Here is a 15,738-nt window from a genome sequence, read left to right as displayed (position 1 = left end):
GTCTGCGTCTTCCTCTGTTCGGCGTCGCGTTCTCCCTCATGCCGTGTGTGGTTCTCCCCGTGTCTTCCAGTATATGTTACTTTAGCTTTTCCCAGTTTAGTGTAGTTTTGTATTGCTTTTTGTATCATCGTTATTGTTTATCACTTATCAGCAATAAAGCTGCATTTTGAGTTTATCCCCCATGTGTGTGAGTTTGCAATTTGGGTCCTCATCCTGCCTGCCACACGGCCGAAACATGACAACAAAGCAAGGTTTAATAGGTAGCTACAGTTCATTTGGACCAGATTTTGCATTGATTAATAATTATAGAAGCCCCCCACCCCCACCCCTCCTGTGAATTTCATTAGCATTAATGTGACTTTTAAAACACCCGTTCACGACTCGTTAATGTGACTTTTGGATAAATCAGGTCCCGACACAAGCTTGTCAAAGGGATGAAGTTTATTGTTAATGTGTTAATTAAATTTGCTGCCCAGTTTGTCTCACTCTTAGCTCCAGTTTTGATGTAAGTCTGATGTTGGCAGCCGTATGCTGACTCTGTTCACACGTCAGATTTATATGTCAGTGTCATTTCTGCTTTTCTGAGTTGGCATGTGAATTAATTTATGTTAGACATCTGGAGAACATGCCAAGTGAAGTCAGCAGAGAGTAAAAATACAAGAAACTGCTGCGCGTCTGTGTAAGACCGTGCTGCCACCGCTGCAGTTGTGTGCTGTCTGATTTGTGGTGTGACAGCTCGGTCCAACTTGAAACACGATTACTGCACAAGATCAGGGGAAATGGAAATAATTTGGCTTTTATTGCTCGGCGGCAGAATGGAAATGAAAAACACTGTGTCTGAAGGGTGGGAATGAACAGAGGTTTGGACACGCTGCCAGAGTTGAATAAGAATAGTTTTTGTTCAGCTGGATGTCAAACATCTGCCAGTCTGGTAGCAAAGGGAAAGATCCTCGCTGTGTTTTTCCAACTTGTCTTTGCTTACACTGTCTGTGTTTTCTCTGGGTGTCATGGTCAGGCTTTGGCTCCAGCTTTCTTCCAAAGGAGGAGAGCGTCACTGCAGCTCCCGAGGTGGAGGTCATTGATGAATACCAATCCAGCAGTCAGGTTTGCCTTTGTCTTTTCTCAAAGTCCCACTCTTTACCATTAAAAAAGCCCTGAATACCAGGCGGTCCCACAGTGACTGGAGAATGTGGTGTGAACAAAATGATTGCTACCGTGTGTAAATTTAAGGCAACTTGCAATCTGGCTTTAAAGACGAGGACCAGGTCTACGATCATTGCAGTCAGGGGTTGTCTTCAAAGCAACTTTGAGTCTGTTATATATTAGTGTTTGAAAGGTCAAGTTACGCAATTTATTTGTTATAATTCAGTGATTCACTGTAATAAATAATCAAAAATTGCAATTCTGTTGCAGTTCTGTTGCTATCTGCGTTCACAAAGACTCACTTTAAACTGAAAGTCACATGATCTTACTTCCATTCAGAGTCCAGGCAGAGCCTCATAGATTTAAAACAGCAACTCAGGAAAAGTGATGTAGTTGGAGCAGGATGGTGATTTAACTGTAAAAGGCGACAGTGCTTTATAAAGAAATATAACCAGCATACAAACACTCAGCAGAGATTGGAGTGGAGTCCAGTGCAAAGAGATGCAGATGTGTAATTATCATCAGCACAAATTGCCTCAGAGTAATTACACTGTGTTGGCAATCTGTGTGTTTATAAATTAGGCAGCGGTTATTTGCAAACCTTTGCCAAACTGCCTGTGAGCATTTGCAGTGTGTCTGATTGTCGATAGACAGGAGACAGGCTGCCTAACACCAGCTGAGCTGTGCAGTCGCTCAGTAATTGCTTTGTACGCTCACCCTCTGCTTAACCAATCATCAGGCAAACACTGATTTTTCTCATTTGCAAAGATATTCCTTGTTCTAGTTTTGTGTAACTGAACAATTAGGATTCATTTGGAGCTCTGCAGATTCTGCATGTACTCATAGAAAAAACAAAAGCCTGTTTGTATAAACATGGATTTGCACTTGTTTCCTGTTGAATGAACCGTTTGTCTGCCTCCCATTCAATTTTTAAGTACTCTAGAAACCACACGTAAGCCCACAGTCTGAGAGTGAAGAGCTCTAATGGGGTGATACAGTAATATGAGGTCATTAAGATTAGATAGGGCCTGATTATTCAACACCTTGTAGGATTTTTAATTCGACAAAGCTTGTCTAGTCTTAAATCTTACATCCACATGTGTGAACAACATGAAATTGCAGGGACCTCAGGAGGGTTTGAACCCACAACTTTCCTGTTTTAAGCCAGCAGTGAAACATCTGGACCGTAGTGTCTGATACCGAATGAAGTTAGCTTTTCATTAAACTTCAATAAATGAAAGAATTGGCAACACTTTAATGTCTAAAAGTAAATATTTCACCTAGCTTCTTTTTGTATTTGGCTGAACAGAGACTGTCTCCTATTACTGCACCTTAAAATCTAATATCTACCTTTCACTGCTTGAGAATTGCACACATGCTTTTTCTTAGAGTATTTAGTGCAGAGTTTAGGATAACCATCTAATGTTAACATATTTGAGAGGACTTGATATCATTGTTTCATCTGCTCTACCCACAGGTTTTCCATGAGTGCTTCTTGCATCCGTGTCAGAACAAGGGAACATGTGAGGAGGTTGGAGCAGGATATGTGTGCACCTGCATGCCCGGGTTCACAGGTAGATCACCCATCAGTAGATCAGTGATAATGATTGATTCTCATGTGACATATTACAAGAACTGGATACACCCTCTGATTTCACGGTCAGGTGCCAAGTGTGAGATTGACATAGACGAGTGTAACTCTGCTCCCTGCCAAAATGGAGGCCTGTGTAAGGACGGCATAGGAGACTTCCAGTGTCAGTGCAAGCCTGGATTTTTAGGTAAAGGGACCTTTGAGTTTGTAGCTCAGTATGCACAATACTCAAAACAAAGGTTGGCAGGTTAGGGTCAGTGATTATTTCAAGACCTTGCAAGTTTAGGTTTGACTTGCAAGTTTCTGACTGCACATTTTACAGAGCTATGACATCGATACACTGTAATATTTATATAATATACTCTATGTGCAACATTAGTGTATCTCATGTTTGTGCTTATTCTCCTGCTGTGTCTCAGGCTCCTTGTGTGAGGCGGAGGTAAACGAGTGCCACTCCAACCCATGTCTCAATGAAGGCGTGTGTGTGGACGAGGTCAACAAGTTCGCCTGCAGCTGTTCCACGGGCTTCACAGGTTGCACACAAACTGACGTAACAATAATAGTTACATGTAGTGTGTAATATCAGATAAGTCTTCATGATCAAATGTCAACAGGATCTCGTTGCGAACTGGAAATCGACGAGTGCCTGTCCAACCCCTGTTTGAACGGCGGCATGTGCGAAGACATGGCCGGTGGTTACACATGTAACTGTGCCGTTGGATTCTCAGGGGACAGCTGTGAGATCGACACTGATGAGTGTTACAGCTCTCCCTGCCTGAATGGAGGCTCGTGCCTGGATGCTGTGAACAGTTTCAGGTAATAAACGTCCAGATGGAAAGCAGGAGTGATGGGATCTGCTGCTTGAAATAAACAGTGCAGGAAAGAGTACTCATTTCTGATGAGATGTTTTGTATCTGCGTGATGAAGTTGACACGGACAGAATGTGGTCGGTTTTCAAAGTTAAAGTCCCCTCATGTGCAGTAAGTTATTGTGCTGCATTGTTAAAGACTGCAAATAAGAAGTTATTGTACACGCTTGTCTTCTTCCTCTGTGTCAGATGTCAGTGTGTGGAGGGTTACCGAGGCCGGCTGTGTGAGGTGGATGTGGATGAGTGTGATCCGAACCCCTGTGTAAATGGGGCCAGCTGCTTAGATGGACTGGGGTCCTACACCTGCCGCTGCCTCCCTGGGTTCAACGGAACCAGGTGTGAGACAGGTACTATAGGCCAGATGGCACATCACCATGGCAACTCTAGATGGAGGAGGACAGGGAAAGATGTAATTAACGTGAAATGTTTTCAGCTGTCAGTTACACCTGACTGTGTCTGTCAGAGTAAAGGGTCGTCATTGGTTAACCCCGGATAGCCTTTTGTCTTTGGCATCTTCGTCTGGACAAGTGGTGAAGATGATGGATGGAGAATTTCATGCAACTATACTAAAAAAATATTTAAAAAGTGTTTTAAAAAATAGACTAATAACAAATTTCCTTTCTTTGGATTTTTGTAAAATTTCAAATAAAACACCATATTTTGAAAATATTTATGGATAATGTTTGAGCTTTTTATAAGAGAGTTAGAAAGAAATGTAGTTGGGAAACATCAGCAGTAACTAAAATAATGGGTTTTTTGCATTTTTAAGTTAAATGAAATCACCGTTTCTTCTCTGTCCTGTCAGAGATGTCCTCTGCCTTCAACCTGGACTTTGAGGTGTCTGGCATCCACGGTTATGTGATGATGGACGGAGTGATGCCAGCGCTGACCGAAATCACCTGCACCTTCTGGATGAGGTCATCTGACACCACTAATTACGGCACGCCGGTGTCCTACGCTGTGGAAGGCAGTGATAACGCTTTCCTTCTAATAGACTACAACGGGTCAGTGATGCAGCGAGATTTAAGGGGCAGACGTTTTTTAAGTATCACTTTCCCTTCACGATTTTTTTCTTTCTTTCCGGCGTTGCTGCAGGTGGGTGCTGTATGTGAACGGTAAGGAGCGGATCACGGACTGCCCTGCGGTGAACACCGGTCAGTGGTACCATATCGGTGTGTCCTGGAGGAGCTGGGATGGAGACTGGAGAATCTACATCAACGGGAAGCCCTCAGACGGAGGCAAAGGCCTGTCAGTCGGCACCACTATCCCAGGTGTAGTGCTATCCTCGGCCAAGACAGATGTTCTTTGAAGTCATTAAATATGCAACATCAGTGATAATTAGCTTTTTCGTTAGCTAATTTAATTTAGTAAATAACCAAAAACCCTGGTGGTTAACCTCGGTCCTCGCTGTTGTCTGTAGCTGGAGGTGCGCTGGTGTTGGGTCAGGACCAGGATCAGAGGGGGGAGGGCTTCAACCCTGTCGAATCCTTCGTCGGCTCCCTCAGCCAGCTCAACATCTGGGATCGTGTTCTCACACCACAGCAGGTAAACCACGTTAGCTGATGTAAATAGCACATATATTCACTAATAGAGGCTGACCAAGGATTTATCGTATCCATCCACCTCCACCTTCTCTGGCTGTACTGTAGATTAAGGTCCTGGCCAGCAGCTGCCCAGCTTCTCATGTGACTCACAGAGGAAACGTCCTCGCCTGGCCTGACTTTCTCAGTGGAGTTGTGGGGCGAGTCAAAGTAAACCTCAACAGCATTTTCTGTGCCGGTGAGAGAGCTTTACGTGTTTCAAAATCGCATTACCTCAAAATTGGAGCTCAGTTACAAACCGTGTGCTGCAGGAGAACAAGCAGGTATTAGCCTTCAAGCTTTTTACATTTTCTCCAGACTGCCCCAAGCTGGAGAACACTGTGCCCCACCTCCACGTCTCCACTGTGGATGTGCGTCCCGGCGCACAGGTGCAGCTGTCTTGTGATCCCAGTTTCTACCTGGTGGGGGAGCCTGTGCTGCAGTGCCAAAATAAAGGAGAGTGGAGTCACAACCTGCCCAGCTGTGAACGTAAGACAAAGACAGGCAGTGCTCAGTCATGTGTTTCCATGGTTTTGCACCTGTTTTAATTGATTTCCTTTGTTATGTCAAGTTTTGATTTGAAATATAATTCAGATTCAGTCTTTTGTCTTTATAAATGTAAATGTAACAGTCACATCCTCTGACACTGCTCGTTGTCTCTGGTAACACTTTATAATATGGCCCATGATTAAGGGCGTAATTCCCCAATAACTAGATGCAGTTTCATTGTATTCTATTTAAAATTACAATGTAATTATATTATAAGTCAGGCTTTTACAGAAAATACACAAATAATTATAGTAGTGTGTGAGGTATTTTAAATATTGAATAATTCCAGGTATTTTACATGTAAGGAGACACAAATTATACTGTATACTGTAATTTTATGGTAATTTAGTAAAAAAAAAAAAAAAAACATTTCCCCATCTTACATCATAAATACACTGTACTTTACTGAGTGGATTCATCTTTTCTTTATACATCTTATGGGAGTTTACACCCTTGGCTGTTGGCTGTGTTATAAAGTGTTACCACATGTCTTACAGGTGTGTCCTGTGGACCTCCTCATCCACTGGAAAATGGCTTCTTCCAGGGAACAGACTTCCACGCCGGCAGCTCCGTGGTCTATGAGTGCAATGCTGGCTTTTACCTGCTGGGGGACACCAAAGTGCATTGCACCAACAGCGGCAAGTGGGGAGGAACTCCGCCGGCATGTTTGGGTACACAAACAGCTCAAACTTTTTACAAACACTTTAAATAAAAAATCCTGTTTCTGTTGACAACTTAACAGATAACCCATTTGTCCTTTTTTGTGTGTGTTTTTAATCATATGTGTGTGCAGATGTGGATGAGTGTGCTCTGGGCTCTGACTGTGATGATCACGCCAGCTGTCAGAACACAGAAGGCTCCTACACCTGCACCTGTATCCACCCATACACTGGAGATGGCAAAAACTGCACAGGTGATATGACAACGTAGTCAGGTGACACAAGCAGCTGTTTTCCTCCATTCTTTTATAAACCCAGCTGTTCGTGTGTGCGTTCAGAGCCAGTAAAGTGCGAGAACCCTGGGACTCCTGACTTCGGTCGCCGATACGGGAGCAACTTTCTGATGGGCAGCGAGGTTGTGTTCAGCTGTGACAACGGCTATGAGCTGATTGGCTCATCTCAGCTCCAGTGCCTGGAAACAGGAGATTGGGATGATGCTGTCCCATACTGCAGAGGTGAGAGCTGGAGTCACATAATGCTATTGCGATCAAATGGATGGTGTGATTTATTTCAGTTGCGTCTGATGTAGTGGACTCGGCATTTGTTTTTCACAGTTCCGATTAAGCTGATGGAAAACTATGAATATTTTATGGAGCTTTTTGGATGCTTACTCTGCAGCTGCGATCCTTAGAGGTTGCTCAGTTTGACCTTCACAGTTTTGCAGCTTCTTTCTAAAGTTTTGGATGATTTCCTTGTTATAAAAGATTGGCACTTGAATTTTTTGCTGCATGGATTTAATCTGCAGCTTGTTTGGTTGGAAGAGGCATGTAACCACAAGCTTCACGCTTTACAATGAGATAACTACATACTATAGAATATGATATCACATAGCAAAACACATAAATCAGCATTTACTCGCATTTTTTCAGTTATATATTACACAGTGAAAATACTGCATCCATTGAACAGCTTTAATGGCTTCAAAGAAGAGGCTTCTAATGAAAGCATGCTCCTCTCGGATAATAAAACACATTCAAGGTCCACTGCTGTTGGCTATTATCATGCAAATGACTATTACACTTCAGGAAAACATGCAGACATGTATGTTGTGTATGCATACACACATACACAAGCAAATATACAGCACAAAAAATGCTTTGTCTAATGGCCGGTGTTGTAAAGGAGCAGTTACATACGCAGCTGTCCTTTTTGTTCTCCGATGTGCAGCAGGCTCAGACGTCTGACTATGTAACCACGTGCATCTTGGCACTAAGCCACATTCTTCATCACAGAGGAAGAGGAACTGAATTATTCGGCGTCTGCAGATTCATGTTACTGTAGCTGCTGAGTGTCGGACTGAAAGTGAAACGATTAGATGTGCAAAAGCCACATTTGTGTGCAACAAGTGGGAGAAAAAAAAAAGTTGAATAAATATTTATTGAAAATTAAAAACACACTCATGGCTTAATATAATATTATTGTATTGTTTTGTTGTATTATTATTGTATTGTATTGTATTGTTTCAGAGTGCGGTTATTAAACTAGACATTATCTTGCCATCAGTGAGGTTCTTTACTTTACTTACCATCTCCAAGTTTTTCACATAACAGCAACTCTAGGACTGTAAAAGTGAATCTTCAGTTTCACGCAGAAATAAGAGAAATGTATCTGTCTGCCTTTCAGTTCCACATCCGTCCTGTTCGTCTCTTTTTTGAGCCGATCCCAATTTCATCAATAGCAGTTAAAAGTATGAGCATCATGGGGGCACGATAAGCCCCAGATGCCCAACTGACATTAATTTAAGTGGGTGGATTCACAGGCGTCTGTTAACTTGATTCTCAGCGCAGAAATATATTTGCTCCTCACATCAGTGGGCTACACTTGCATTTAGTTCTTTAAGTTGTAATTGAGTGTGATGGGTTTAAAAAGTTAGCGGTTACTAATCATCTCGTTAATGTTACGCTGCAGCCCTCTCCTGCCCAGCACCAACTGTTCCAGAGAACTCCATCATGACGGGAAACAACTTCACCTATGGAAGCAAGGTGACTTTCAGGTATCATCTTCACCCTCTCCAATACCTCGGGTGTCATGTGACATGTGAAAGATTTTTGTTAACATGTGAGTCCGACTCTGTTTTGTCTCTACCTAAGCTGTAAGACGGGCTTCCAGCCTCAGGTCCCCTATGAGTTCCAATGTCTCTCTAGTCTGAGGTGGACCGGGACGCCACCTACCTGCCATCCAGTGACCTGCGGGGGTCCGCCGACTGTGGAAAATGCAGACTACACACTAAACACCAACACGTACCTGTCCACTGTCACATACACCTGCAATGAGGGATACAGGTATGGATAAATTACCATTAGTACTATTAGAATTTCACTGAATAAATGTAACTTTTATTATACTTTATATAGCTTTAATTTGTTGTACAACCCCAATTCCTAAACAGGGATGCTGTTTAAAATGTAAATAAAAACTAAAAAAGAATACTTTCAGCATTGATGCTTCCTTCCTAGATGTGCAACATAAGGTATTAATGGACTCCAGTAGCATCTGAGATGCAGGCTTTTAAACTGAGTGCTGGTAATAAGCTGGAATGTTCCTCCACTCTTTAGTCCGGATAACGTTTTCCAAAATCATTTTAAATTTTCATTCTTCTGATGACCGAACAGTTTTCACTTTCAGTTTACGTGTGGCTGCTTCTTTGCTTTAACTTGCATTTGTTGATGGCACAGTAAGCTGCACAGTCAGTGATTTCTTGACCATTTCTGAGAAACTCTGCCTCTCTAAGATGCTCATAATTCCCAGTCATGTTACTGGCCTGTGGTTGATTAATCTAAATAATTGCAAAATGAGATTTATGAGATTATCTATTGTGCATTCTGCCTTTAGTTACATTTTTTCGGAATTGGGTGTGTATACCAGGTGACTGTAAATGATGTAGAGAGGAGTCTAAACTGAGTTGTATGTCAATACAAAGACCACAGGGCTCCATGGAAGTAATTTGTGAGGCGACAGGGGAGTGGAGCAGGCCTTTCCCCCGCTGTGTGAGAGTCCTGTGCAGCGAGCCCCCGCTACTGGAAAACGCTGTGACTGTGGGAGAGAACTTTGAGCTGGGAAACAAGGTGCACTATGTCTGCAAAGAAGGGTAAATGTGGTTGAAATCTACTCAGTCAATTTGTTTTTAAAATGTGTTAAATACTTCACACCTGTTTATTCCTCTGCATGATCTTTACTGTCTATGGCATGGTGGCTTTTAAGCACAGCTAAAACAAAGAATTCATGCATTTAATGAAAATGTAACATCAGCTGTGCATAAGGATGAGAACTGAGCAGTCCATCGAGGCTGACAAGCGCCGCCACAGCATGCATAAACAGGATCCAGAGAAACTGAAATTTCCTTGAGAACAATAAGATGACGTCTCTTTTTTTATTTATTTCTATTCGATATATATTTCTGATGATATGATTCAAAATACTGCAAAAAAGATTCCCTGATCCAGATTTGATCCATTGGAGCAATCCGGTTCAGGATAGACAAACCAAACCAAGCATTTTGCAGTTTCTTTGACATACCTTTGCATGCTTTTTCTAAATTATGATGATTTGGGGTTTTTTTGCTCATTGCTTTTGCTCTCCTTCCTGTGCAGATACACTCTGATTGGCCCAGAGACCAGAGAATGTCTATCAACTGGCCAATGGAGTGAAAGCACGGCTCAGTGCGTCCCCCGCTCCTGCGGCCCCCCGCCTGCCATCGACCACGCTGAACCCTATGAGACTCACAAGCTTTTCGGAGACACCGCTAACTACTACTGCACTGACGGATACACAGCCGGCAACAACTCCAAGATGGTTTGTAATGCTCAGGGCGTGTGGGTGCCACCCGATGGCATGGAGGCGCCTCGCTGCATTGCAAACTTCTGCCTCCGCCCACCTGAACTACCACATGCGATTTTAGATTCGGTCAACAAACCAAAATACGCCAGCAACACCGAAGTGAGTTATAAATGTGAAGAGGGCTTCATGCTCAACACTACAGCCACACTCAGATGCCTGATGGGAGGAGAGTGGGAGCCCTCGCCCTATGATATTGGCTGTGTGCCGGTGAGGTGCTCCAAGCCTGAGAGCATTGATCAGGGCTATGTGATTGGGACAAATTACAGTTTTGGAGCCGTGGTGGCATACAGCTGCTTCAAAGGCTTCTTGATTCGAGGGGAGAAGAGAAGGACCTGCAAGGGAAATGGAGAGTGGGGAGGAGCTCTGCCTACTTGTGTACCTGTGTCCTGCTCGCAACCCCCATCCCTCAAGAACGGATACCCCCAGGTTAGCCATGAAAACTGAATGCACTTAAAGAGTCCTCTTATAAACATAAAAACAAAGCACATGATATGTCCCATTTTTGTTCCACTGTAGGTCAAAGGTCGGCTCACTTACAACAGCAAGGTGACGTACGCCTGTAACGCAGGCTACAGACTGATTGGACGACCGGAGCGAGTTTGCCAAGCCAACCGTCAGTGGTCCAACCAAGACCCCCCAACCTGTGTCCTTCTAACCTGTGACCCTCCTCCTAACATCGTCCATGGGCACTACAAAGGCTCTGACTTCCAGGTGGGCCGTAAAGTGGTGTATGTCTGCGATGAGGGTTACGAGCTGGTCGGGGATGCTACCTGGACCTGTTTGAAGTTTGGAAGGTGGGATAAGATGAGGCCTCCACGTTGCTCGCCCGTCCAGTGTCCAGAGCCACCACTGGAGGAGAACCACCTGGTTCTAAGAGGCCTGGACTCTGAATCAGGAACAGTGGAGTTATCCTGTGAGGATGGCTACATCCTCGAGGGGGCTCGGTTCCTCCGCTGCACTCCGTCACAGGAGTGGAATGACACCTTTCCGGTGTGTAAGCAGGTGTTTTGTGGTCCGCCGCCTGCGGTGCCGTTTGGTGGCCCTTCCAGGTCTTCTCACCTGTTCCCATTCAGCTCTGTGGTGACGTACGAGTGCATAGATGGCTTTACTTTAAGAAAAGAAGGCTCTGCGTCCTGTCTAGCCAACGGGCAGTGGAGCAGTCCTTACCCAGAATGCATCCCGGTTGAATGTCCTCAGCCTGTAGAGATTTCAGATGGTATTGTTGATGTCCAGGGACTGATGTACCTCAGCAAAGCACTGTATAGTTGTAAGACTGGATATAACTTAGTAGGTAACTCCACCATCCTCTGTGGAGAGAAGGGACTCTGGATTGGTGGGGTGCCTTCTTGCCGCCCAATTGAATGCTCAGTTCCTAAACAGATAACCAATGGAAAAGTTGTCTACACAAAACTTCAGTTTGATCACAGTGCGACCTACTCCTGCAACCGTGGTTACCGCCTCCAAGGCACAAAGACTGTTAGGTGCCTGGCCAGTGGGGAGTGGGACATCGAGACACCAGCTTGTGTGCAGATATCCTGCACACCACCTCAGCCAGTTGAAAACGGCTTTGTGGAAGGCCAGGACCACAGTTATGGTGTGACTATTTTCTACAGCTGTTTTCCTGGCTTCCAACTCGTGGGTCAGGACCATCTAACCTGTGAGGAGTTCGGCTGGTCGAGCTCTGTTCCTGTCTGCGTGCCCTCGGACTGCGGGCTGCCTCCTCACATTGACTTTGGGGAGTATGTTAGAGTGACAGAGCTGGGAGGGAGATTTACTTCTAAAGACACTGGAAGACTGGACTTGAACTTTCTTCATGGGACACTGATTGAGTACCGTTGCCACCATGGCTATGACCTCACAAGCCAGGTCAGGCTGGTGTGCCAGGAGGACGGGGGCTGGAGTGGGACAGCCCCATCGTGTGTGCCAGCGGAGTGCCAAATACCGCCTAGTCCAGATCACGGCTGGATGAATGTGACTCATGGCTCCCTCGGGACTACGCTCACATATACGTGTGATGAAGGATATGAGCTGAAGGGGGAGTCTGTGAGGCAGTGTGTGTCAGGTCGAGTGTGGACCACTGATGCCCCAGTTTGTCAACCTGTTTCCTGTGGTGATCCAGGGGCTGTGGATAATGGCACAACACAGGGAGGTGATTTTGTTCATCCTGAGGTATTACACTTTCAGTGTAATCCTGGGTTTGTCCTGAAGGGCAGCAGTACTATTGCCTGCCAGGCAGATGGAAAGTGGACCGGGCTGAAGCCACAGTGTGAGCCCGTGTCCTGTGGTCCTCCTAAAATCCCCGGTGATATTACATTTAAAGGCACAGAGTTCACCTATAATAACAAAATAGAACTGAGCTGTCAGCCTGGGTTCATCTTAAATGGAAGGTCTCCAAGCATCTGCCAGGCTGACGGTACCTGGAGCCACAAGGCTGCTGCCTGTGTACCAGCCCGCTGCGAGAAGCCCTCCCCAATACTGAATGGTCGCATGTTGGGGTCAGAGTTTGGCTACAGCAGCAAGATAAAGTATGAATGTGATGAAGGATACACGCTTAACGGAGATTCTACACGTGTCTGTCAGTCAGATGGACTTTGGGACAAACCGGCACCCCGTTGTGACATCATTAGTTGCGATCCTCCTGAGGACATCAGTCACGGCTACGTGAACGGCTCCAGCTTCAACTACGACGACATTGTGGAGTACGTGTGCTTCGATGGCTACGAGGTCGTTGGCGATCCCATCCTGCGGTGCTCCGCTCAGGGCCTCTGGGTGGGCCCTGTGCCTCAGTGCCAGCCCTGCATTTGCACCCTTCCTGTGGTTAAGTTCGGAGTGGTTCTCGGCCACGATCGAGCCTGCGGAGACCGAGTGCACTTCCAGTGTGACGACGGCTACAAGCTGCTGGGTCCCTCTCAAGCTGTGTGCGAAAAAGGAGGAGTGTGGAGCCCTGGGGTACCTGTGTGTAGCCGGGGAAGGTGCACCGCCGCCCCGCCTACAGTTCCTAATGCTGTCTTGCAGGGTGGCAGTGCCAGCTTCCCAGATACGGCTATATACAGGTGTCGGCCTGGCTACCAGCTAAAGGGGTATGCTTACCTCAACTGTGGAAGAGACGGCAGATGGGGGGAACCCAGGATACGATGCGAGCCTGTGAGCTGTGGAAAACCGCCAGAGGTCGCCAACGCTCGGGTCGTGGGAGATATCTTCAGCTTCCCCAACCAGATCACATATAGGTGAATACTGTCATTATTGGAGTGGCTTGTCTTAAATGAGTTGGCTGGCTCACATAGTGTTTAATGTAAATACTGTGTATGGAACAGTGCTTATCCTGGATCAGGTGAAACTAAACTAACCATTTATCTCCTCGATCTGAAAAACACATTTTCATACACAAATAGTGAGTAACAGAGCATCCAGCACTGCACTCTGCATCTGATTCATCAAAGGACACATTTATAACTGAAGTGCACTTAAAAGATGCATTTCTAATCATTAAAATCATCATTAAATTCATGTTTTATTATCATGCACTAAGATGATGTTGTAGTTGCATTGAACCAGTATGTTTTTCTGATAAGTTGCTCTTAAAATTTAGTGACAAACATGCATGTTCACTCAGGAGAGCATCAAAACTTTTCTCAGTTTTCTTCATTGTTTTGTTTTGATGTGAGTCACGAAAAAGTTGCCATCACAGAAATATGTGGATTTTTAGCTGTAATGCTCTTACGTATCAATTCTCTCAACATTTTATGCCTCAGCCCTGAAAGGCTGATGGGGTACTACCATCACTGTGGTGTGAACACGTTAACTGGAGAACAAGTCGACGTAGGATTTTGAAATCACTATCTACTAGGAGGCTAAGGTTTAGCACTGGCTGCCACCAATATTTGTATTTTTACATTGAATCTTAGAGAAACTGGCTTCATGCTCACAGTAAACAGGATGTGTGTTACTTTCCATTTCTGTGAATGGATTAAAATCCAAGACAGAAAGAGTGTACTCTGTGTATCATCATGTGCGTCTGCAGGTGTGATGATGGATACGAATTAGCCACGCAGACAGCTTCCCTGTCCTGCCAGAGCGACGCCACCTGGTCAAAACACAACGTTCGGTGCCGCCCCACCCCCTGCCTGCTACCCACCAACTTCTCCATCCCCCATCTGGTAATCACCGGGAAGGAGCTCACGCCTGTCGGGGGCACCGTCACCCTCTCATGCCCTACTGGCTTCTACCTGCAGGGGTCAGCGCTAGCAGAGTGTCAGGTAAGAAAGATGTTGGTTAAAGATTTGCCTTTCAGCTTCTTAATGTGAATTTGACTTCCCTGTTAAGTTATAATTAACCACAGAAATCCATTATATGAATGCCAGGAACATAAAGTGAAATGACCAAAGGTTTACAGAAGTGAGAATGAATGCGTGTAACGTTGATAACGCAGCGGTCTCCTGTTCTGCTTTTAAACTGTGTGATAAGGTCGGTGGAAGCTGGTCTCCAAGTATCTCATCGGTTTCCTGTGAGATGGTGATGTGTGAGAAGCCTGCTCCTCTTCTTCACGGTATCGTAGAGGGGGACAGCTACAACTATGGAGACTTTGTCATGTACTCCTGTCTGCCTGGCTTTGACATGAAGGTAAAACTCATCCAGTCAAGTTTTGCTTTTTTTCGTCTGGCATCTCTTTATGTGGAAAAACAAATGTAGTTGGTCCTAAACTACATAACAAATGACCACTCAGCTCCTGTGTTCCTCTTGCTTTCCCACACTCTGCCTTTAAACAGCATGCACCCACTGCACTAATGGCTAACAATGAGATTACAGAAAGTCATGTGACTTCTCTTCAGCAATCAATAGGTGTGCACAGTAACTGAGCCAATAGAAAGAGCTGAGTCACTGTCTTCTTTATAAACTGATACTCTGCACTGCCCAGTTTGGACACTCGATACAATGACGGCCTTTTTTAATGCACACGAAGAGTAGAAGCCGCTGACTGGCTTGATAACGCTCACACAATAACATTACTTCATTCTACAGTGGAAAAAGTCAATATTATGGATGTACGCATTTCTGTGTGTACACCATCAAATATCCTTCTCCCCTTTTTGTCACAGGGAGACTCCACCCACATCTGCCAGGGAGACCGAACGTGGAGCGGCACGCAGCCAGTGTGTGTTGGTGGGTTTGTGCACAGAGGCAGACAAGGAGGCACCATGCTTGTGATAATATCGGATATTTAATCTTAATGTTCAATCAGTGATCTTTTTTCCCTCTACTAAACTTTGGAACATCCATAAAGTTTATTGACACAAAGATATCCCACACAAACAGATATCCAAGCGTAGCCCTCACTAGCTTCTGATGGACATGCAGTGATGTTGTTTTGACAGCAGGCCAGAAACCACTCAGTTCATATAAGAGTTTCAAGGTTTACACTTAGCAGGTTTTCAAGGGGTAAAGAGTTCATGT

General features: G+C 44.9%; 1 protein-coding gene across 3 annotated transcripts in view; it reads left to right on the top strand.

Annotated features, from left to right (window-relative positions):
- The window catches only part of svep1 (sushi, von Willebrand factor type A, EGF and pentraxin domain containing 1), a 120,213-nt gene that overhangs the window by 95,060 nt on the left and 9,415 nt on the right, over positions 1-15,738 (top strand). For all 3 annotated transcript variants that reach the window (XM_076881725.1, XM_004574155.6, XM_004574154.6), the window contains exons 20-41: positions 1,016-1,104; positions 2,621-2,717; positions 2,808-2,921; positions 3,154-3,267; positions 3,349-3,550; positions 3,792-3,949; positions 4,408-4,606; positions 4,698-4,873; positions 5,023-5,147; positions 5,252-5,381; positions 5,501-5,671; positions 6,229-6,402; positions 6,525-6,644; positions 6,729-6,905; positions 8,359-8,443; positions 8,541-8,732; positions 9,371-9,538; positions 10,041-10,713; positions 10,804-13,514; positions 14,309-14,543; positions 14,752-14,907; positions 15,384-15,447. In XM_076881725.1, coding sequence (XP_076737840.1) covers positions 1,016-1,104; positions 2,621-2,717; positions 2,808-2,921; positions 3,154-3,267; positions 3,349-3,550; positions 3,792-3,949; positions 4,408-4,606; positions 4,698-4,873; positions 5,023-5,147; positions 5,252-5,381; positions 5,501-5,671; positions 6,229-6,402; positions 6,525-6,644; positions 6,729-6,905; positions 8,359-8,443; positions 8,541-8,732; positions 9,371-9,538; positions 10,041-10,713; positions 10,804-13,514; positions 14,309-14,543; positions 14,752-14,907; positions 15,384-15,447 — 6,330 coding nt within the window. The remainder of the gene's footprint in view (positions 1-1,015; positions 1,105-2,620; positions 2,718-2,807; positions 2,922-3,153; positions 3,268-3,348; positions 3,551-3,791; positions 3,950-4,407; positions 4,607-4,697; positions 4,874-5,022; positions 5,148-5,251; positions 5,382-5,500; positions 5,672-6,228; positions 6,403-6,524; positions 6,645-6,728; positions 6,906-8,358; positions 8,444-8,540; positions 8,733-9,370; positions 9,539-10,040; positions 10,714-10,803; positions 13,515-14,308; positions 14,544-14,751; positions 14,908-15,383; positions 15,448-15,738) is intronic.

This window comes from Maylandia zebra, linkage group LG3 (genome assembly GCF_041146795.1).
Source record: "Maylandia zebra isolate NMK-2024a linkage group LG3, Mzebra_GT3a, whole genome shotgun sequence".
Classification (NCBI taxonomy): domain Eukaryota; kingdom Metazoa; phylum Chordata; class Actinopteri; order Cichliformes; family Cichlidae; genus Maylandia; species Maylandia zebra.
Note: the sequence above shows the minus strand (reverse complement) of the source record. Positions and strands in the feature narration are given on the sequence as shown.